Below are 23,941 nucleotides of genomic sequence, written 5' to 3' on the forward strand. Positions count from 1 at the left end.
TAAACACAATTCCTTATTTACAAATATTTATTAAGGGTCCAAACCCTACAAAATGTATTGGTTGAATGCCTTCCTGGCTGTATCATTTGTGAATATTATGTTATGTAGATATATTGAAATAACTTGAAGAGGGACACGTGCATATCTTTAGGGTGGCAGAGTATCCTCCAATATCTAACATTCGGCCATCCTACATGGTCCTTGTCCTCAATCTGAAACAAAATCATTATTTATCAATGCAGCCAAGAAAATTGATTTTCCTCGATTTCTTCAGGATTGGAAGAGCTTTCCAATGTTTACAAAATCTGAATGTTATTCATAAGTGATGACCGTTCCTATACAAATGTGCTTGTGGGAGACAGTGTTTTAGAAATTTGTCATCACCCACCATCACAAATTTATACGGATCTGCGCTCATGAGAGCCAGTGTTTTAGAAAACTATGATGGATAAACATTTCTATGGGACTGGCCATGTATCACACAGTGTTTTAGAAATGTGTTTGATTTTTTTTAATGACCATAATGACAGTGTTTTAGAAATTTGTCTGGATTGTCTTTCTGTGAAACACCGTCTGTTCTTACCATGGTATTCATCTTTAAAATATTGTCCGGTAATGCACCCCCATATTTTGACCAATTTATTATTTTCAATTACCAAATTCATAATTACTCCACTAGGGGAAATTCTAATTTATATGTACCACGTTTGAACTTTACACGATCTGTATCTGTGAACTCCTCATTCCATAAAGGACTATTGGACTACAATAACCTCCCGCTTGAGATTAAACAAAGTGAATCTATTATGACATTCAAAAAAAGGACTTACTAGTCATTTGAAGATACAACATTCACCTCAACTTTGATATTATAATAACATATATATCTAATATTTGTAATTGACATTGTTATTTTTTCTATGTATTGAATGCTTGGATAATTCCGAGCATACATGTTATGAGCATGTTATGAAGTTGGACTGTGACTTTGTCTATCCAATTTTAAAATGTTTTTGTATATTAAGATGCCTATTTGAAATAAATATATGATTATTATTATCACCCTCCATCACAAATTTCTATGGAACTGCGCTGGAGGGAGCCACTGTTTTAGAAAATTGTGATGGATAAACATTTCTACAGAACTTTCATGTACGATGAGAACATGCACAGTGTTTTAGAAATGCGTTAACAAACATTGAGGAATAATTTCTGCAGGATTGAACTGGTGAAAGTCAGTGTTTTAGAAACTTCAACAAACAGTTATGACTTCAGTTTCTACAGAACTGGACTCTTAAAAGTCAGTGTTTTAGAAACTTACTATATGTCGTCGGTTCTGGTTATGAATGGCTTCATATGTTCGGCTGCTATGACAGCTTCATTGTGTTTGCCTGTTTTACATATCTCAGATGGTTTACTTTTAGTACAGTGTACTGCACAAACGAATGTAAATTTTGTGAATGAATCTACTATTACCAGTAAATACTTATTATCATTTTTAATTTTTATAAGTGGTCCAACATGGTTTATGTGTAGAGTATGAAATGGACGTGCATACTTCACAATAGAAAATAAGGACCCTGGATTTTTTCCTGCTTGAACCTTATAATATTGACACTGAAGGCAAGATGTAATATACTTGGTAATGAACCTTCTCATATTGGGGAACTAATATCTATCCATAACCCTTTTCAGTGTCTTTTCAACGGAGAAATGGTCCATTTCATCATGATTTGCTTGTATTACTTGCCAACAACAATTTTTGGGGACTACCGACCATTCTCTTATTCTAAAAACTCTATCCGCCCTCAAATCATAATTGTTGAAAATATCTTTCTCTTCTTTGATAAGTCCCAAATCTTAATTTTTTCTTATTTTTCTAATTTCTGGATCTTCATTTTGAACTTTAGCTAACCAGTCACCCTCAGAAATGAGCATCACTGATTCGACACAATACTTTTCACTTCCACTGGGTATTGGGTTGTGACTCAATGCATCAACGTGCCGCATTTATTGTCTCGGCTTATGTTCTATCTGATAATTGTATTCTTAAAGGCTCGGAACCCACCGACTTATTCTTGCATTAATTTCTTTCTTTTTGAGAGTATTCTGTACGGATCACAAATTCCATAACCAGTAGATAATGACGGAATTATTCAACACTAGCAATTATAGCAAGGAGCTCACTTTAGAAAGAATGAAATTTCTTTTTCTGGGTAGAAGTTTGCCTACTATAATACGCCACTGGCTTTTCGCCAACGTCTGTGAGTTGCATGAGTATTACACTCAATCTGTCTCGACTGGCATAAGCGTACATTCAGATCAAAAATTATGAGCAACGGTCTCCATATTAATATTTGCTTGAATTTTTCCACAGTCTGAATATGTTCATCTATCCGTACCTATTTTTTATCTTTTAGTAATAATTTTGTTAGTATGCTTGACTCATCAGCAAGTTTATGTATGAATTTTCTGAAGTAACTTATCAGACCTAAGAATCGGCGTAGTTGAAGAACACTCTTAGGTAGTGGAAACTTGTTTACCGCTTCAATTTCATGCTTGCCTGGATAAATACCATTACCTGAAATCTGATATCCTAGAAACGTGATGTTTTCTTTGGGCAAATTAACCCTACATCGCGAGATTTTTTATTTTAAATTAAAAAATATATGTTTGGGCAGTCCACATCAAATTTTTTCTTTTGCTTCTTATCGAATCTTTTCAGAGTAGTTTTAGGTATTTCACCAGTATAGGAGGAGAGTAAGCAAACTGTTTCATTGTCTTTCTAGCAGACACACGAAATATAAACACCATCATGTGTACAAACTTCTTTGTCTGGTGGCAACTTACAATTTGATATTCTAGTTCTCTGTACTGTACCTAGAGAAAGTATTCCTCTGTTAGGTCTCAGTTCATGCAGTTTATCGTGATTAGTATCGTCTAACATATTAACTGTTAGCAGTTAATATGTTAGGTAACATATTACTGTTAGCATTGAAATGAAATTACTGTCTTACTTTTTGGAATCTCTTCAATCAATCAATCAAAATATACTTTATTGTCGAAAAAACTCTTGTTTTGTTAACAAAGTAGAATATATACATACAGAAATAAAATTTAGGCAGAATACTCACAATTATGTAAAATAAAAATAAAATAAAAATAAAATTGTTATATAAATAAGCAGTATATAAACATATACATTTAACAATTATACATTTTATTCAATAGAATAAGTGTCAATAAATAAATAAAATATCAATCATAAAATGTTATTTGAACATTTTGTCAATTTTACGACTTATAATTTAACAGTCTAATCAAGTATGCTATACAGTACCCGCAATAAATTACAGATGACAGTTCACAATTTCACTGGAAGTTGTCATTGTAAAATTCTTGCAGAAGTTTTTTTGTGGGTTTTCTAAAGCTGTCAATACTAGCGTGGCTATTTCTAAAATGAGACGGTAAGTGATAATACATTTTAACACCGTTATAGAAAATGGCGTCCTTTACTAGGGATGAAGAAGGCAATGGTAATTTAAAATTATTTTTAGATTTTAGGCGAGTGCTATGACACCAAGGACTATATTCAAATTTTGACCTGTGTTTGTTTATAAGACACGCAGTTTCCATTACAAAGAGAGCCACAACTGTCAATATATTTTTTTCTGCAAATAACTGCCTACGTGAATTGCGCGGTCCTAGTTTGAACACATATCTAATGGCTCTCTTTTGCAGTTTAAGTACGGAATCTAGCAGACTAGAGTTATATACCCCCCAGAAAGGAATGGCATATCTCAGTTGAGATTCAATTAATGCATAATATGCGTTCATAGCCGTGGCAGTACCAAGTTCCCATGAAATAATTCTCATTGCATAGCACCCTGAGGAGATTTTATTCTTCAATTGGTTGACGTGTGCTTCAAACTTAATTTACTGTAAATATAAAGGCCCAAAAATTTTGTGCAATCTTCTCATTTTCTAGAAGCATATCTTCTAAAGTACATTTGAAAGTTACTATATTTTTTTTTATATATTAAAAGAGAGAAGATTAGACTCGCACCAAGACTTGATTACGTTAATATCTCTGATTATCTTATTATTCAGATCTTCAACAGTTTTACTATGCCATAAAATGATGGTGTCGTCTGCAAATAAGGTAATTTTTCCAGAAGTGTTTATACACAGTAAATCATTGATATATACAAGAAACAGAGTGGGTCCCAAAACCGATCCTTGTGGTACTCCATAATCTATATTAATATATTTTGAAGTTATATAACTTTTTACGACTTGACTGCGCCCAGTTAGGTAGGATTCGAACCAATCCAAAGTAACTCCCTCACAGCCGTAGTAATGTAGTTTCCGCAAAAGTATTTTGTGGTCTACACAGTCAAAAACCTTTTTTAGGTCACAAAATACTGCTGCAGCTACATCTCCGGCATTTATATCTGAATATACCTCATACAGGAAGGAAAAAATTGCATCGTGGGTGTTCTTTCTAGCCTGAAATCCGAATTGATTTTCTTTGATGATTTCATGAGCAATAAGTAATTCATTGAGCCTTTTTTTCACTTGTTTTTCAATTATTTTTGCTAGGGTCGGGATAAGTGATATTGGACGATAGTTAGAGGGATCATCTAAGTTTCCGCCTTTGTGCTAGGGAATTATCACATACTTTTTCAAGAATGAAGGAAATTCACCGTTGCGAAATAAAAGATTAATTTCACTAGTTCGGACTTCCATTGTCTATTATATAAAATGATTTGAAATCCCTGAAACAAGTAAAAAAGAATGATTAAAAGAGGATAGTTGAAAATAACAATTATATTAAGCAACAATAAACCTGAAATGAAATGATAGTGAAATAACCTACAAGTAAAAATATAATAATTGAATAAATAAAAAAATAAAAATTAAAGGGATGCAAAAAAGAAAATAATAAAAAATAAAAAGTGTAGAGATTCCAAGTCACGTTAGTTCACGACGTTTCGATTGTTGGTATCTACAATCGTCTTCGGGTGATGACTGGACTGATTTCTCCGAGAGATGACTATTTTATAGGTCGTTGAAATACTTTCACTTTCTCTACTTTCCATTTTCCGCTTCACTGATTACGTGAGAGATGACCGATTTGGCGGGAGTTGGTCATTTTTCGTTTGATGATGGGTTTCCATATGTTTCGTATATCTACGCTGGCCTGGCTGAATACGTTGTTGGACAACATGTATGCGGCTTCCTTAAATTTTCTCCTGAACCAATGTTCCTCTCTGTGCAAGATCTCAGCTTGGGACCACTCGATGTTGTGTTGATGGGTCCAAACGTGGTCTGCTATTCCTGATTTGCTGGTTTCTCCTCGCTGTGTGTGCTTCTTGTGCTCGGCAATGCGAACATTCAATGGCCTCTTAGTTTCACCAATATAGGATTTTCCGCACTCACAGGTTATCCGGTAAATGCAATTCTTGGAATCGCAGTCCGCGTTTGGGGGCCTGGTTTTCGTGAGGCTGCTACGGATAGTGTTACCGGATCTGAAACAGGTTCTAATGTTGTACTTGGAACCAATTCTTCTTATCCTCTCCGATAATCCTCTGATGTAGGGAAGTGTAAGCACTGGTTGTGACGGCTTCTCTTCCTTGCGAGGCTCCTGCTGTCTTTTAGCCAAAGTCTTTTCTACCATCGCTTTGGAGTATCCATTCCGCTGAAGATCATTTTTGATGATGTCTAGTTCCTTCTCGAGACCTTCCTTTGTATTACAGAGCCCAAAAGCACGGTCTAATAGAGTCTTGATGATTCCTCTTTTTGTCGATTGATGGTGGTTGGATTCGTGGTTCAGATACTGTCCCGTATGAGTGGGTTTTCGGTATACAGATGTTTCCCACTTAGTGTCGGTCCTCTTCACCAAAACGTCTAAGAATGGCAATTCATTGTGGATTTCCTTCTCCATTGTGAAAGTGATGGAAGGTCTCACGCTGTTGATGTGTTTCAGAAAGGCGTCTAGTTCAGTATTCCCATGGTTCCATATTAGTCTAAGAGCCCGTGGGAGATCGTCCTTCACCGATCTGATAACCAGATGAGACGTATTTTTTATTAAATATGTTTTATAAACAAATGTGCCTAAAATTGCTTGCCTATCGAAAAGTGCTCATGGCTATTTTTAATTAAATTAATTTTTATCGATTTTTTTTATCACCTTCATACTTTTGATAACCAAATGAAATTTGTTTTACTGATAGTTTTTAATATACAGAATATGCCTCGATATGCTTGCCTACTCATTTCAGTGTATAACTACCTGGCAAGCAGGTGTAAACAGGTAAGTCAAAATAGGTGACTCCATCGATCTGATAACTTATCGAAAGTTATCTCAAATTTTAGATTATTTTATTCCAAAATCAGTCATATATACTTGCCTGCGAAAAATCGTACTTAAAGTACACTTGCCAGGCTAAAAACTTTCAAAATTTTAACCACATTGATGGGTGCGACAGAGAAAGTAGAGCGCCCGAGGTCCGTGTGATAGAACAGGACACAACATAGCAGCTGCTCGCTACCCGACCGTTGAATATATATCCAAGTGCGCATGCTCGTGTATAGTCGGAGTCGGAAATCATTTCTTAATGACAACACGTGCTAAATAACATTAATTTTCAAGAATTGTGATTTTAAAAATGAGTAAAAAGTGTTTTTTGTGTGGTGAAAAAAAACAAATTATTGACTTTAATGAACATTCATTTAAAACATGTTATTTAAAATTGGCTTTCCGTCAAGAACGTTGTTTTAAGTATGGAGATATTGAATTAAGCAAAGAATCGGTGGATGTTGTTGGTTATCATTACTCGTGTTACAACAAAGTTACAGTAATAAAAAAAAATATAAAGAAGAGTTCGAAAATTTTGTAAAAAATTATGAAGTAAGTAAAAATTTTTGGTTATACAAATTAAAAATTTACAATTAGTTATTTTTTTATGATACTAAAGTTAGCTGACATTTTCAATTATTTGTTTTTTTTAATAATAAAATTAAAACAAAAAAATATTTTTAAAAATTTTCACTTACAGTTTTTCAACTTTTTTATTAGTGACATTTTTTAAAAATTTTTTTGTAATCTTTTTTTCAATAAAAATTTCTAAAAATTTTTAAATGTCGGTTAACCTAGTTTTCAATATTTTTTTCATATCGATTAATACTAAAAAAAAAAACCATTCATTCAATTTCAAATATGTCACTTTAGTGAATGTAAACTTTTTTTGTTAATTTTGCTGCATATTTTAAAATTTACGACACTGAAGTTAACAGACATTACGAATTTCTTTAGAATTTTATGTCAATAAAATTATTTGAAAAAAAAATTTAATAAAAAATTCCACATGTGACAATTAATAAAAATTACAAGTGAAAGTTTTTAAAAGCATTTCTTTGTTGTAATTGATTTTTTATAAAAAATTTTCTAAATTTACCTTTGACAGCTAACCTCAGTATCATTAAAATTTAAAGAGTTTGTTATTGCTATATATTTTATTTTTGTAAAAGTTATGTTCATTGAATTGATTTAAAAATATTGAAATTTTTATTCTCATTACATAACTATTTTTATTTAATTTTTGTAGCTCCAAACAACTTCAAGAAGTCTTGATTCGAGTGGTAATGAAGCTCCAGGGACAACAGCTCTTGAAGATGACGAAAATAATACAAAAAATAATGCAAATTCGGAGGATTCGAACGAGGTAATGATTTATTATTTGCTCTTAAATCATTCAAATATTTTTGAAGAACAGAATTGATAGCTCTTACAAAATAAATTACTCTATCTATGTTATATATTTTACTTTTGCTGAATTAATTATTTTTTCTTAATTGATAACAAATTTCTTTTTCATTCTTAGACATCTAATAATCGTAAACTAGAAACTTTAAAATTTTCTATTCATTTCAGATGCCATCAACTTCTACATCTGCTGGCCAAACTGTCTGTTGTATATTTTGCAAACAGAAACAGAAAAAATCAGGAAAGCGAATCATAAATCTAACTATTTCGTCGAGTAATGAGTTGTGTGAAAAAATAAAAAATGTAGCAGAAAGCATAAATGATCGTGAGATTCTTTTACAGCTGAAGAAACTACCGATTGCTTATCATAAACCCTGTTACGCTGCTTTTTTAACGAAAGAAAAACGAAGTCATGATGATCATTCAGAGTCCAGTTGGCATACCTATCGAAACCTGCATAAACAAGCTTTTGAATGTATTGCCGATTTTATTTCAAATGAAATAATTGAAAATAATAGAGTAATCTACTTCTCTCAAATATTTTTAAGATATCAAGCTCTGTTATTAGAATTTGGAAAAAATACAATCGACCTCGTTGATATTGAGGATTACAGATCTGAAATGTTGGAAAAAAAAGTTTTTATCAAATTTGGTGATACTTTAATAATTGAGGCATCGGACGGTCCGCGAAATCAAAAAATAATATATAAAGCAGACATCGACGTTTCAATTATGGCTAATAATACAAAATTTCTGGAGAAAAAAAACGAAGAGAAATTCGATGATGTTTCTTTTCACTTAAGAAACTGTATCAAAAAAATTGAACCGAAGCCATTGCCTAAACGCCTCACAGCAGAAGACGTCATTCGCGGGGAATGTGAAATCCCACCATTATTATTTGATTTTATGTGTAATCTTATTAAAGGTCCTCACTTTTCCGAGAAAAACTCAACCCAGACTACAACACAAGTTATATCAATTTGCAGTGATATAATTTACGCAGTCACTAAAGGCACATGTAAACCCGCAAAAAATTTAACACTTGGTTTAGCATTAAAATCATTAACTAATTCTCGTCAGGTTATTACTATGCTCAATAAATATGGTCATACAATTTCTTATAATTTAGCAGAAGAACTTGAGACAGAAATGACATATACTTCGGTTCAAAACAGCAAAGTTCTACCACCCGGACTCAGCACAACAAATAACTGTAGCACTCATGTAGCTTTCGACAATTTTGATCGCTTTGTAGACACGAATTCAGGAAAAGATACCATGCATGACACAGTTGGAATTGTTTACCAATTTTGCAATTCCCAAAACGAAGATTTGGAGCTTGAACCGATGAGAGCTTCAACACCTGAGCTTCATGACAACGAAGAAGATCACGAGCCTTCGCGAAAAAGAAGACGATTCGTTGGAATCTCACGAGATATTCGAGCTTCGTACTACAAACCGACAGTTGCTATGAAGATGCTTGAAGTGGATTCAATCACTAACACAGTTGAAATTTGCAAAGGCGCAACAGAAATAGCAAAAAGTAAAGATATTTTATGGGTTATGTCGTTACTTGGTCAAGATTCAATTCCCTCGTGGTTAGGTTTTAACTGTACAATATCAACCGATCTCAGTGAAATCCAGAAAATAGAATATCTTTCACCTATTAACTCCTCTCCTACCTCGTATGCTGTAGTAAACGAAACACTGATCATGGCCAAGGAAATTGCAGAACAATGTAACCAAGATCAGATTATTGTAACGTATGATTTAGCTATTGCTAAAATGGCAATGCAAATCCAGGAGAAAGAGCATCCCAAATTTGATAATATTTTTATCAATTTGGGTGCGTTTCATATGCAGATGGCATTTTTCAAAGCTATAGGGAAATTCATAGATACCTGCGGGTTGGTTGAAATTCTTGTTCAAGCTGAAGTATTAGCTAGTGGTTCGACTAACAGCTTTTTGGATAGTAAGCATTTTAACCGATGCAAGCGTTTACATCCGCTAACTGCTGCTGCTTTACAAACGCTACACTTTCAACAGTATTTATCAACAACAAATGTATCTTTGGAAATGTTGGAAAATTTATTACAGACAACAAGGGAAACCGCATTATTTAATACAGCAGTATCGAACGGTAATGATGCTATAGAATTACCACAGACTTTAAATTTATTAGTTGAAGGGTATGAAGAGTTCTGCAGACAAACTTTAGCTGGTGATAAAGGGAAAACAGCTCAATACTATTATTTATACAGCGAATTTGTTAATTTATTTCTTCGTTTTTCAAGAAGTATACGCACATGTAACATTGAGTTGTACATTGATTCAATTTTCAACATTTGTGATTTATTCTTTGGACTTAACCAACCGAACTATGCCAGGTGGGGCCTTTTATATGTCAGCAATTTGATCAGACTGTACACGGAAAATTCGCCTTTGGTATCAGAATTTCGACGAGGAGCATTCGGAGTCCGGCGTACTGCAGCGACTTTTTCGAGATCACCCGTTGATTTAACACTGGAGCAAACAATAAACGCTGATGCTAGCAATGAATTAACAAACAATCTTGCGGTGGAAGCAATATCAGCTCGACAACGATGGGCTCTAAATCACAGCATGAGAACTAAAATTTTAACCACTGTAAAAGAAAATATTGGCCTGTCAAAAAAAGATGATACATCATATTGTTTACAGAAAAACAGAATCAACAAAGATCAAAAAAGTCTCAAAAGTATAATTCAGGCAATAAATAATACGATGAATCCATTCGATGATAATATTGACAAAAATGTTTTATTCAATATCTCAACAGGCAGAGCTGCGTCAGATGATGTTGCCAGTTTTCTACTAAATATTAAAGACGAAGGTAATCGACAAAAATTAAATTTTATTTCCGAATGCTGCTCAGTTCCTGGAAGATTTGAAAAGCCCATATCTCGGAATAAAATTATTAATTTTGCATCAGAATGTGTCGGTAAAGTTATAAGTAACAAAGATAAAAATAAGAAAGTGTTATTGAAGATGGAGCGAGACATTTTTGGGCGGTTATTGGCAGTCAGTATTACAAAAAAAATAAATATAGAATTCTGTTTAACTTTTCCACTGGCACCGATGCCACCCGCTCTTTTCTCGTATGATGGTGGAATGTTTAAAACCGATAAGTCAACATTAGCAAAAGCATTGAAATCAAACGTCGAAGTTTCTGAGCCAACACAGATTGATGTAGAAATAATCGATGGATTTTACTATCTGTATTTAATTGGAGCCTCAATGCCACAAACTTTTGAAAAGATTGCTGAATCAATACTTATAAAAATTTGTTCGACGACAGCCTCACAGGTGCATTTAGTTTTTGATCGTTATTTGTCGCCATCAATAAAAGATACAGAACGTCAAAATCGTCAAGAGATAGACGTTCCATTTAATATTTCTGGACCTCAACAAAACAGGCCGTCAGATTTTTTACGCAGTTTAAAAAATTACCGATTCAAAGAAGCCTTGGTTCAGTTTTTATCTGTCTATTGGGAAAATGATAATTTAGCTACAATTATCAAAAATAAAAAAATTTTTCTAACTGTTCAGAATCGTTGTTACTCCTATGAAGCGCATCAAAATCGAATGAACAAAAATGAAGAAGTTGAATACATGTGTAATCATGAAGAGGCGGATACTCGGATAATTTTTCATGCATCCAAAGTAACACCGGGGTCAAAGGTTTTAATTAAATCTTCCGATACCGACGTCATGATTATTTTGCTTGGAAACATACATAAATTGGAACTATCAGAAGTTTGGATAGCAAGTTCAACAAATAAAAAAAAAACTCTAAAGACCTGGATTGCATCAACTGCACAGAATTGGCTAAAAAATTAGGAACAACACTATGCCAAAGCCTACCAGCTTTCCATGCGTATACTGGCTGTGATTACACAGCAGCATTTTATCAGAAAGGTAAAGTTCGGCCATTAAAACTGTTCTCCAAAAATGAATCATACCAAATCATATTTGCGTCGTTACTAGATGAAGCGGATATTTTCATAAGTGAAAAAATGCAGGCTGTGCAGGAGTTTACCTCTCATATGTATGGTGTAAAAAATCGCACTAGTGTGAATAACGCCAGGTATCGCATTTTTATGAAAAGTTATTCCGCAAAAGAAGATAATGAGCACTTTTTGAAAAATGTAAAAAGCTATGACTCTAACAATTTGCCACCATGCTGGTCTTCTTTAACCCAAAAAATTTTACGAACGATTTATGTCAATTCTATGTGGCTTCATGCCACTGATCAAGATTGTTTAAAATTGCGCCCTGAAAACTGTGGTTGGCTCTTAGAAGATGATCATTTTAAACCAATTGGATTTGTTGGGGACCAAACACCCTTGAAAATTGATGACATCGCACAAGTCATGGATAATGGAGATAAAGAAGAATTAGAATCTGATAATCAGTATTCAACTTCCGATGATTCTGATAATGAATAATAAAAATAACAATAAATGTTTGAATTTAATTTTTTTATGTATTTTTTATATTTCTTAATAAATGTTTTTAACAACATACATGCATTAATTTTTTTTTCTATATTGATTAATTTTTTTTTAATTTTTATACTAATATTTGAAAAGTAACACTTATTCTTTCCCGCTTTACGACATTTATTGAATTTAAAATAAATAAATTATTCTTTATTTAATTTTAAATAAAGAAAATAGATTTTTTTTTGATTTTTGAATTTTACAATTTAACTTTAAAATGATAAAAAGTTTCGTTTAATTTTTTTTTTTTATTTATTAATATATTAATATAATAATATATTAAATTATTTATTTTTGATTAGTGCATAGCTGTAAGTATGTATAGTGTGAAATAATATCAAAATTGTGATCGAAATTAGTTATAAAAATTTGAGTTCAAAATTACTGACAAGTGTAAATAAATGCTGTCTCTGTCACTCACATGTGCACGAGCATGCGCAATCGGATATATTCAACGGTCGGGTAGCGAGCAGCTGCTATGTTGTGTCCTGTTCTATCACACGGACCTCGGGCGCTCTACTTTCTCTGTCGCACCCATCAATGTGGTTAAAATTCTGAAAGTTTTTAGCCTGGCAAGTGTACTTTAAGTACGATTTTTCGCAGGCAAGTATATATGACTGATTTTGGAATAAAATAATCTAAAATTTGAGATAACTTTCGATAAGTTATCAGATCGATGGAGTCACCTATTTTGACTTACCTGTTTACACCTGCTTGCCAGGTAGTTATACACTGAAATGAGTAGGCAAGCATATCGAGGCATATTCTGTATATTAAAAACTATCAGTAAAACAAATTTCATTTGGTTATCAAAAGTATGAAGGTGATAAAAAAAATCGATAAAAATTAATTTAATTAAAAATAGCCATGAGCACTTTTCGATAGGCAAGCAATTTTAGGCATATTTGTTTATAAAAAATATTTAATAAAAAATACGTCTCATCTGGTTATCAGATCGGTGAAGGACGATCTCCCACGGGCTCTTCTACTATATTATGAAGGTGTCGTCAACATATCTCAACCAGACTCGAGGTTTCTTGTGGGCTTCTTCAATGGCCCGAGTTTCAAACCACTCCATATATATGTTGGCTATGACTGGTGAAAGTGGCGATCCCATTGGCAGTCCCTCATCTTGTGTAGTCCGAACTAGTGAAATTCATCACGAAACATTGTCAATCACCTTCAAACAAAAAGATTAATTAATGCGACAAGAGTTTCAAGCGCTACTCTTGGAAGATTCTGAAATATATTCATGGAGATGTCATCGTAATCAGATGATTTTTTATTCCTAATATCCCTAAACACTTCAATAATTTCATCAAAACTAGTATAGTATAATGTAAAAGTATCTCCTGTATGACAGTTATGAACATTGATGAGAGGGTCATAAGGGACAATTATGTTATTATTAAGCTTGCGATCAATTGAACAGTAGAACTCATTGATCTCGTCTGCACTGATTGGAATTTTAACACTGTTCCTTTTTTTAGGATTTACTATGGACCACGTCTCCTTCATTTTATTATTCGCAGAGGTAATTCTATTTTGGAAATAGCTAGATTTAACAAGCTTGAGAATAGTTTGGTTAATTCTACGGTAGTTATTAAAGTAGACATGGAAATCTGGATTTAAGCTGAACTTTCTTATATAACTGAGGGACCGTAGATTTCTTGAGGACGTCTTAATTCCAGGTGTTATCCAGGGTTTTTTACGCTTTTTTTTAATTTTCTGTATTGGAAATGATACACTGAAAAGTTCTGAAAGTTTGTTATAAAGAGCAACGAACGGTTCATTTAAAAGTAAGACTCGTTCCCAGTCGAATTCAAGACAGTTCTTATAGAACCTATTATAGTTTGCACTGCTATACAGCCGTCCATATTTATATCTATTATGCTCTGTTACATCTAAAAGAATGGAACATTCTATAGCTTCATGGTCAGATAGATCGGTGGAAATAGTTGTACACGAAACTTTTTCTAGGTCATAATTAGTGCATACATAGTCAATACAGGTGAAGGAATAATTACAAATTCGAGTGTTTGATCTGACGTGCATATTGAGGTTGAAGGATCGTAGTATACTCATAAGAGCTTGTGTAGCTGCACAATTTGTATTCACATAATTTATATTGAGATCGCCTCCTAAGAAAACATTGGATTTCAATGGAAGGTCACTCAGTATTACTTCGAAATTTTCTAGAAATAGATTCACATCAGAGGAAGGAGACCTATATAAACAAAGAACATATAGGTTCATTTTTTTGAGGCAACATACAGAACATTCAAATACTTTTTCAATTGTGAGGTAATTATATTTTGTAACATTTTCAGGTAGTAGTTTGATGACAGATCCTTCATTAACTAAAGTCATAGTTAATGATTTGATTTGGAGATAATCATGTAGTTTTCCATAAAACATGGTTCTTTATCTAAAAGCCAGTGTTCAGTCAAAAGGATAATATTTGGTAATTTTTTATCTGCAAGTAATACAAACAGCTCATTAGCTTTATAGCGCAAAAATTGAATATTGAGTAGGAAAAAAGAAATGCTTCTAGTGATGTTATTGTTAATAACCTTTGCCCTTTTTGAGTTTCCATGGGCTCTAAAAAAGATACAGAAGTAGATTTTTCAAGACAGTCATTATTCGATGTTTTAATGCATCTAAGTGCAATATTACCGCTTACATATAAGAGACAAGACATTACTTTATCAAGTAATCTAAACTTACTTCCTTTTTGCCTACCATCAAAATCAGGAATCGAATTGAATTGCATCTGTTACGTTCCATACATTTATTGATTTCTCTCTTAACTTTGTTAATGATGATTTGGTCCATATATTTATTTTTTTCCGACATTACTATTAAATTCGTGAATTTGCCAATGGGCAATATTTGCTTTAGTGCTAGAGTCAGATTTCTATTATTACTAACATTGTTGGTATTGAACATAATTATGATAAAATCTTCAGATCCATATTGTATTGTATCTTGAAAGACATTGCTTGTTAAATCCGATAGTTCTTTTTCTGACTCCAAAATTTCCTCAAATTGGTATTTTGTGTGTTGGAAGTTTTTTTTCAAACTAAAGGAAAGTTCTCTGCGTATTGATCCCCTATTATCATGATTTTTTTTGAGGAAATAGGAATTTCGGGTAAGCTTTTTTTGTGTAGTATCTGGTCATTTTCTTCAAGTGGACCACTGTTATTAGAGTTCGCTGCTGAACTTTCATAAATATCTATTTTTCGGTGGACGTAACTTACTGCGCTTTCCTCATGCGCAAGAATACTTTGTGCAGTTTCTAGCTCCTCCAGAAGTGAGTTGTTGTTGATATCTTCAGGTGTTTTTTCCGAGTAGGAGCCATCGAAGGAGTGCTCTACAAGAACACTACTTAAGCTCACTAAGGATCCAGATTCTTGTTCTTCTGGGGCATCACCATTCCCTTGCAGTGCCTTTTCTTCTAGTTGAATTATTTTTTTCTGAATATTGTTCCTCAGGATAATTTGCATTTCATTTTTGTGGGTATTACTTTTCTTACCTTTTTTGTTAATTAATTTTCTCTTCTTTTTTGCATTGTTACTTTTTTCTTTTCCCGATTTTCTGATCTTTCCTTGGTCTTTTGGAGAAATTGGCAACATTGTTTTCTTGCACTCATCCATTTGTGTACAGCTATTAACATTAGTCACTTTTGTATTGGCCATTTTTTATTTACTGTTTTTATAATCTGTTTGGATTTGGATGCTGATAAGAAAGTCGGTGTTTTTTGTGCATTCCGATTTTAGATTCCATAATTGTGCTTGCATTTCGAGTATAGTTTTTTCATAACTTTGAATTTTACTCACAAAATCGCTCGCTATTGTTAGAGCTTCTTCATAGAAAACGTTGTATTTGGTGTTTAATTTTACAATTAGTTCAGCCTTCTACTTACATTCATTCTGTAGTTCCTTGACAGTTTTTGAATAGAATTCTACATCTGAATTCGGGTCATTGACATGATCAAGGTTTTCGCATTCTTTACAGACAAATTTGTTGCTGTGTTTAAATGTATTTGGAACTATTCTTTCATAACAACTTACGTGGAATACTCCATAACATATGCATATATAGTATCCATTTTTTGGCTTTTTTTTACAACATTGGAACACAAAAACACTGTTTATTCCAGAGTACTCAGAAACACGATTCTTACTGACAGCCATTTCGCTCATCCCTTACTTTATCAGAGTGAAAGCTTAATTTGAGCTCCAATAGAATCTCATATTAGGCATGCGAACTATCGACATATAAATATAAATGCCCAAGTATCTTCGTAATTCTTGTGCAGTAATATTAGTTGGCCTATTGGGATCTTTCTGCAGAGAGAGGATATTTGACTGGTCTACAACGTCCGCTATTATTTGATCAGTTAAAAAGTACCGGAAATAGGAGTATGGAGTACTGAGAGCCATAATGTCGAGAGGTAATCCATAGTTTCCTCTGAAAGTTTTCGTATTATCCTCCAATACTAGATTTTTCTTCCTTCAAATTATATTCTTATTTTTTTGTCGTTTTTCATCACAGTTTTGTTTTGTGCCACTTTTCTAGCTATATATCCGCTAAAGCTTCATCTTTCGAATCTTCTGCTTCTAGTGTGTGTCTTTCTTCCAATACAAGACCCGTGGAATTATTTCCCATTATCCTCTCTTCTGATAATTCATCATCTTCCCATCTTCAAAAATTATAGGAATATTCTGAATGTCAATATCTCCTATATTACTCAGAAGTTTGTAGCTCAATTTTGTTTATGTACCTATATTGTAGTGCGAACCGTTTTGTATCATATCTGAAACTCACAAAAAACATTAGATCTTTATGAAACAATGTCTTTCAGACGTCACCCAATATCAAAAAACTCACCAAGAATAATATCTCAATATACTCCACAATATTTATCAATATATGGATCGAAATGCTGCCTAAACTACACGCTTTAACCGAATGTAGACTAAGACTGAAATGTATACTGTGCAAAAAACAGTTTATGTGAGTTTATGTGAATATTCTTTCCTGATTACGAAAATGACCCTTATGTCGATGTTGATAAAGATGCAGCGGATATGATACGTGGAGTTTCGCAGCTAGAATTTTAAAAACATGAAATATAAATTTGAAAAAGACGTATCAAATTTGACACAATACGCGATCTAGAGTTAAGAGTAACGTTATTTTTTGACTGAAATACCTTCTTGAGAGTGTCCACATTATCATCTTTTGTTTTGGATTCAGTGAGAACATCATCTAAGTAAATAATGACATTTTCGAATGCCTGTTGCCAAATAGACTATACATTGCTCTTTGAAAAAAATGAAGGTGCGTTGGCTAAACCAAAAGGGCATCTCAGGTATTCGAAATGACCAATCGGAGTTATGAACGCTGTTTTCTGAACTGAGTCTGTATGTATAAGTATTTGGTGATAGCCTGATTCAAAATCTAAACTGCTGAAATATTTGCATTTTCGTTATCTATCAATTAGATTCTATTCTAGGTAATGGGAACTTATCTTTGACCGTTATTGCATTAAGTGCCCTATAATCAACGCACAAACGTTTCTCGTCTGATTTTTTTCTTTTTTGCTGAAAGAAGTGAGCTAGCGTAAGGTGACTGACTTTCTAGAATAAATAATATTTGCCTTTATCAACGTTAAATTTATTTTCATAGGTTCGCAGTTCATTTGTCTTAATTCATCAAAAGAAACTGAAATAATGTTTTGGTAATCATAAAGTAATTTTTGAATAACTGAATTTTTATTGGACATGATTATTTCATTTATTTGAAATATGTTCTGTTTTGCATAAAAGAAATGCAACTCGTCACTCAATCTGCAATAATTGATAGCATTAATCTCTGTGAAATTTCTTTCAAAAATGCATTCGCTGGAATCCAAACAGTCGTCAAATAAATAAAATTAACAATTAAGGCATACTTCGCCAATATCTACTGAAGCTTTGACAAACTATTGAACATTTATACCACCTTTTGAAAAATCTATCAAGTTTAACGGGTTGAACTAAATAGGATTGTTTTAGGTTCAGGTACTCAGCAGTTCGTCTTTGTATTACTGAACAGTCATTTCCGAAATCAATAAAAGCTGACACTAGTTTATTGTAGATAGTAATATTCCGAAAGCATTTATTTTTTTGTTCCCGTTGATATTAAGTTGGTATCTAATTTCAGCTGATTTTCGGTTTTGAATTCTTCGTCCCGTTTGTCAATTTTTTTTAAGCAAGCAGCTTCTAAGTAACCTCATTTGTTACAGCATCTACACGTTTGTTCCCTTACAATATTTTAAAAGTTACATTCCCTTTTCATGTGCCGCGTTTTACCACAAAGGTGACACTCGAATTTTGTTTTTGTTTGAAATTTACTTTGGTGTTTATAGAATTTTGTGACTTCGATATTTTAAATAATGAGCCAATGAATTTAATTTGTTAATACCGCTAGCTTTTACTGAGTAGGACACTGTTTCGTTGTCAATGGTACCCAAAATAAGAGACATTTTATCTGCTTCTGAAAAGTTCACTTTGAGCTTGTTCAGTTTTGCTAGATGGTCAAAATAAAAAGAATAGAGAGATTCTCCGGAGCGAGGTTTATAGTTAGTGTCTAAAATTTTATTGTTTTCTCATCCCAGCCGTAACAGTGGTTATGCTCATCCGTAATATTTAACCATCCGGAAATATTTTCCTTGCTAGGGTCGAAATCTGGTATAAATTTTGCAAGAACATTAAAGGTGGTCTTTTTTCGCAAAGAATGAAGTGTAGTACTCACCCCAAGTTCCACTAGTTGTCTTTCATTCAGTCTTACTCTTTTGAATCCCCTCGAATGTCTCGGCTTTCTCGATGACTTCTTCCATGACTTCGTGACGATCCTCTGAAGATTTGGAGTTTCTTGACAAACTCAAACTTGTAGATGAATCGGAAGAACTTGAACTCGATTATTTTATTCGATTATGCAAACTGACTTCAACGCGGTTGTTTATCCGACTTCTGAGATATTTGAAAACATATATTTTAAACACAATTCCTCATTTACAAATATTTATATTTATTAAGGGTCTGGAATGTATCGGTGGGATGCCTGCTTGGCTGTATCGTTTGTTTATATTATGTTATGTTAATAAATTGAAATAACTTGAAGAGGGACATGTGCATATCTACAGGTTGGCAGAGGATATCTAATAATAATTATATTTGGGATGTTAAATAACAGGTGCTGTCGGAAACTTAATAGTTTGGAGAATTCTCAGTTGATTTTCCAAGAACATAGCTCCACTTGTAATATGTTGTGTCATTTCTGTTTTAAGCTATGGTAAGTCCCATAAGCATGAACTGAAGTAATGGAAAAAACTGTATAGTACATACAAACAAAACCCTTTACCATAAAGTGAAATAATGTTTTCTTTATTCAAAGTTCAACTAATTTGGTCATGTTTTTTTACTTTATATAAATATGTATATCCTGGTATGCATATATGAAGTTTGTTTCCTCATAAACAATTGGTTGTAATGAAAAACGTCTATATTACGTCTATATTGTAGTCAATAACTACAATAACAAGGTCTCAGTTCTTAGGACTATTATGTCAAACTGGAATGATTTGTTGTTTTGAGGGAGTTTGAGGCATATGATCTGGTAAATATCGAATTATGCATTGTATTCGATAAAATTATTTTAAAATAAACGATATAACAACATGATTATTGATTTTCCTTCATATTGACATTTTCTACATCTGTGGAAAAGCAGCCACTAGTTCTACTCATCGAATCGATGTAGGAGTTCGGTAACCAGCAGCTCCTTGAATGAGGATTAAATTTGTGGCCATCTACAAATTAACTCAATGAATTGAAATTTATGGGATTGAAGTAAAGATGGCGACCGGAGATGGTGCTCTGTTACTTCTCTCTAGTGAACTTGAATTAACAAAGCGTAAACATTGTTCAAAAATTGTTAAAGAAAAAATAAAGTGTAGTAAATTTGCACAAATTTTCTACCCCTCATGCATAGAACAAACTAGCACCAAAAAAAAAACAGAGTGCAAACATGTTTCTGGATCCCAAATTGACAATTAAAATAAAACTTTATATCTATCAGAAGAAGCTTACCGGGAAGAAGAAAATTCACTCCTGAGACAAATCATAACTGATAAGGAAACAATCATCAAAGATAAAAAACAATTTATTCTACTACTAAACGAAAAAATTTCCTATATGGAGGCAAGATGCAACAAAAAAGGAGGCAAATTCATTTCACAAAACCAATATTCTGATTTAGTATTAAAAACAATGAACGAAAAAAATTAGGAAATGATACCAACAACCAGCAAAAAGGTGATTAATACTCCCACAAAAATAACAATTCACTTATCAAAACGAAAAAACGGAAAGTTCTAATACACAGGGTGATGTAGATATTCAATTGAATCAACTTTCTGCAGAACTGATGAAAATTCAGACAAAAGAAAAATGTCATGAAGTCATAAAACTGGCAATAAACGATTCTCTGATGAATGGAAATAAATCTAAGAATGAAGAAAAGATGAAAGATTTCAAAATAGTTACAAGGAGAAGAAGACGTTTCAAAATTGGCAGTGGAGAAGGAGACAGTGAAATGACTGACTGACTGACTTTATTACAGGGGTATCCGATAACATAACAAATGACAACATAAAAAAGTACATACACGGACGAACAAATATGATGGAAAGTCAGATAAAAAACTACTTACCCAAACGACAAACCAAAATAATCAATCATTTATGGTTGGTGTAGAACCCCATCTTCAGCAGCAAGTTTATGAATCGAAATTTTGACCAAAAAATATACTGTTTGATCACTGCAATTTTAAATTAGGGAAGCGTTTCTAGGATTATCCCCAAAGGACACAGTGACAAACCGAAACCAGTGAACAGCCAACTTCTTTTCTATAAATAATGATAATATTGAAACATTTTAACAGCAATACCGGGAATTTTCTCCAAAGTGTTTCTATCTTCTTTCAGAATATTCAGTGTCTTAGAAATGAAGTTTTAGCTATTGAACATCTTCTGAACCTTAACACTTAAATAAAGTTTAATGAAGAAAAGAGAATTGAAACTTTCTATGTTTTTACCACTTTTATTTGTAACTAACGTTACTGCAGTTTCGTCCTATAAGGACATTTTCAAACTTATACATTAAACACTTGAGTTTAGTTACAAATAAAAGTGGTAAAAAACAGAAAGTTTCAATTTTCTTTTCTTCATTACGATTTCCTACCACGTAATAACGGCTACATCCATTAATTTATCAATAAAGTTTGTCTGCCTCACAGAACATTGGCTGACACAAAATGATGTATTTTTTTTTATTTACAAAATATCCGCATCAACCATCAAGGTTATTAGCGGTTTGACGTAGTATTTTACAAAAGTTGTTTACAATTTATGTAATATCTTTATGTCGGTTAAGAATGAGATGAGTGGTTGTGTATAACAGCTTTCCCCTAAGATGTCCTGGAGATTTTCCGCTAAATTATGCTCTAGCCTTTCCGCACAGTACATTGGACACTCTACTAATATGTGTTTTACTGAGAGGTCTGTCTCGCATATATCGCAGGATGGTTTTTGTTTTCCAGTTATTAGATATTCATGAGTGAGCCTTGTATGGCCGAGGCGAAGTCTGGTGATAGCTATTTGATGGCTTGACTTTAGTTAAAGTTTTGTAAGGTGTTGAAATGATTTGTTTCATTTCAGCTAGTTTTGAGGGTTGTTGGGACCATACTTGTTGCCACGTATCGAGCACTTTGTTTTTTATGAACAATTTGAGGTCGCTGGGTGTTGTTCTTGTATCTGTCATGGCATCTGCTTGTTGCGCAGCTTCTTTCGCACTTTGATCGGCTTTTTCGTTCCCACTAATGCCGATATGGGATGGAACCCATACTATAACTACCTGCTTTTGTCTTTGTTGTATTCGAAAGAGCTCACATTTGATAAGTTTAAGAATGGGGTGATGTGTATATATTTTCCGTAAGGACTGGATGGATCTCAGAGAGTCGGTTATTATAACGTATTTTGGGTAGTCTGTGAGAGCTTGATGAATAGAATATAGTTCTCCAGTAAACATGCTCCATGTACTGGGAAGTTTATATTTCATGGTGGTTACTGGAGTGATGACTGCTGCTCCTACTTCTTCATTCATTTTCGAAGAGTCGGTATATATTTGCAGATAGTCTGGATATTTTTCCATGATTTCGGAAAAGTGTTTTTTAATCACAATGTTGTTTATTCTTGCTTTGTCGTATGTTGTGAGGTCAGTATTTATTGAAATGGATTGGCTCATCCACGGCGGTGGAGTTATGATGTTTGTGTAGATAGGCGGTAAGTGGGAAAGTTCGATTTCTTGCAGGTAATGTTTGATTCTTTCTGGGAAGGATAATTATAATTTGGATTTGTTGTGGTTTATGATTTGGTTGGCATGGAAGGAGGTTTCTTTGAGGTACGAAATATGTACAGCGTATGACAAACTTAATATCTTTCTTCTTGTTGTTAGCGAAGACTCTCCAGTTTCTGCAAGAAGACTTTGGATAGGGGTTGTTATATATGCACCTGTAATTATATGTAGGGCTGCGTTATGGATGCTGTCAAGTGACTTCAGGAGATGTGCCGATGCTGAGGTGTACACTATTGATCCATAGTTGATTTTTGATCTGATTAAGGATCTGTAGCTGTAAGAGAGTGACCCCTTCTGCTCCCCATTTTTTGTTTGCCAATAGTCTTAGAAGATTTAGCCCCTTTTGACAGGAATTTACAAGGTTGTTGATATGATTTTTCCAAGATAACTTTTCGTCAAATATCATTCCGAGAAACTTTATATTTTTTGTAAATTCGAATACTGATTCGCCCATTTTTAGTGTGAATTCATCATGGACTTTTTTCTTCGAGAAAAGTATGCATTTAGTTTTCTCGTTGGATAACGTGAATCCTGTCTCGTTGGACCACTTTTGAAGGTTGTTCAAAATGATATTGATTATTATAATTTTACACACTTCAGAATGGTAAGTTACTTTTGTAGAAGTAACAAAAAAATGGAGGGTCTTGCATTTACATATACAATGATATCAATGCCATTGATCACTGATATTATTAAATACTGAACTGAACAGATTTGTGAAGTCTCAGCATGTCATGTGAAACATCTAAATCTGATTTTAATAAATGTCTGTAGGACTCCTGGTTATAAAAATCTAGATCAGTTCCTATTTTTAATGAATAAAATATAAGAAATTGCAGATAATTTTTATAATAATGAATACATTTACTTGGTAGGTGATATCAATGTACATTTTAATGATATCAGTGATTTAAGAACTCCAAAGATAACACAACTCTTCATGACATTTGGTCTACATCAAATGATAAACGAAAAGACCCATATCAAAGGAAATTGTTTTGATAACATCGTTAGTAATAATGATCTTGCCAATGTATCCAAGAAGCCTCTAGGACTATCCGATCATCCCTTGGGTTTGATAGCCAGAGTTGAAGTTGAGTTCAGTAAACACAGTGAAAGTAAACTATTAAAAAAGTATACAACCAATGACATGGAAACACTTGAGTCAT

General features: G+C 33.2%; 1 protein-coding gene and 1 long non-coding RNA gene across 3 annotated transcripts in view; one reads left to right on the forward strand and one right to left on the reverse strand.

Moving 5' to 3' along the window:
* Positions 1-23,941, forward strand: part of LOC111504297 (calcyclin-binding protein) — a 44,580-nt gene that overhangs the window by 817 nt on the left and 19,822 nt on the right. Inside the window, exon 2 of one of the 2 annotated variants that reach the window (XM_074173117.1) lies at positions 13,800-13,843. The exons of the other annotated variant lie outside the window; for it this stretch is intronic. Within the exon in view, the coding sequence (XP_074029218.1) occupies positions 13,808-13,843 (36 nt within the window). The 5' untranslated portion in view covers positions 13,800-13,807. The remainder of the gene's footprint in view (positions 1-13,799; positions 13,844-23,941) is intronic. 2 annotated transcript variants of the gene reach the window in all.
* Positions 14-19,284, reverse strand: LOC141481488 (uncharacterized). Its single transcript, XR_012465012.1, has 2 exons — positions 19,111-19,284; positions 14-212 (listed from the first exon to the last, which is right to left on the reverse strand). It is a non-coding gene; the product is annotated as an uncharacterized lncRNA (long non-coding RNA).

Source organism: Leptinotarsa decemlineata, unplaced genomic scaffold, assembly GCF_025532065.1.
Source record: "Leptinotarsa decemlineata unplaced genomic scaffold, Ldec_3_MD MMD2_tig00000199_RagTag_RagTag, whole genome shotgun sequence".
Lineage (NCBI taxonomy): Eukaryota > Metazoa > Arthropoda > Insecta > Coleoptera > Chrysomelidae > Leptinotarsa > Leptinotarsa decemlineata.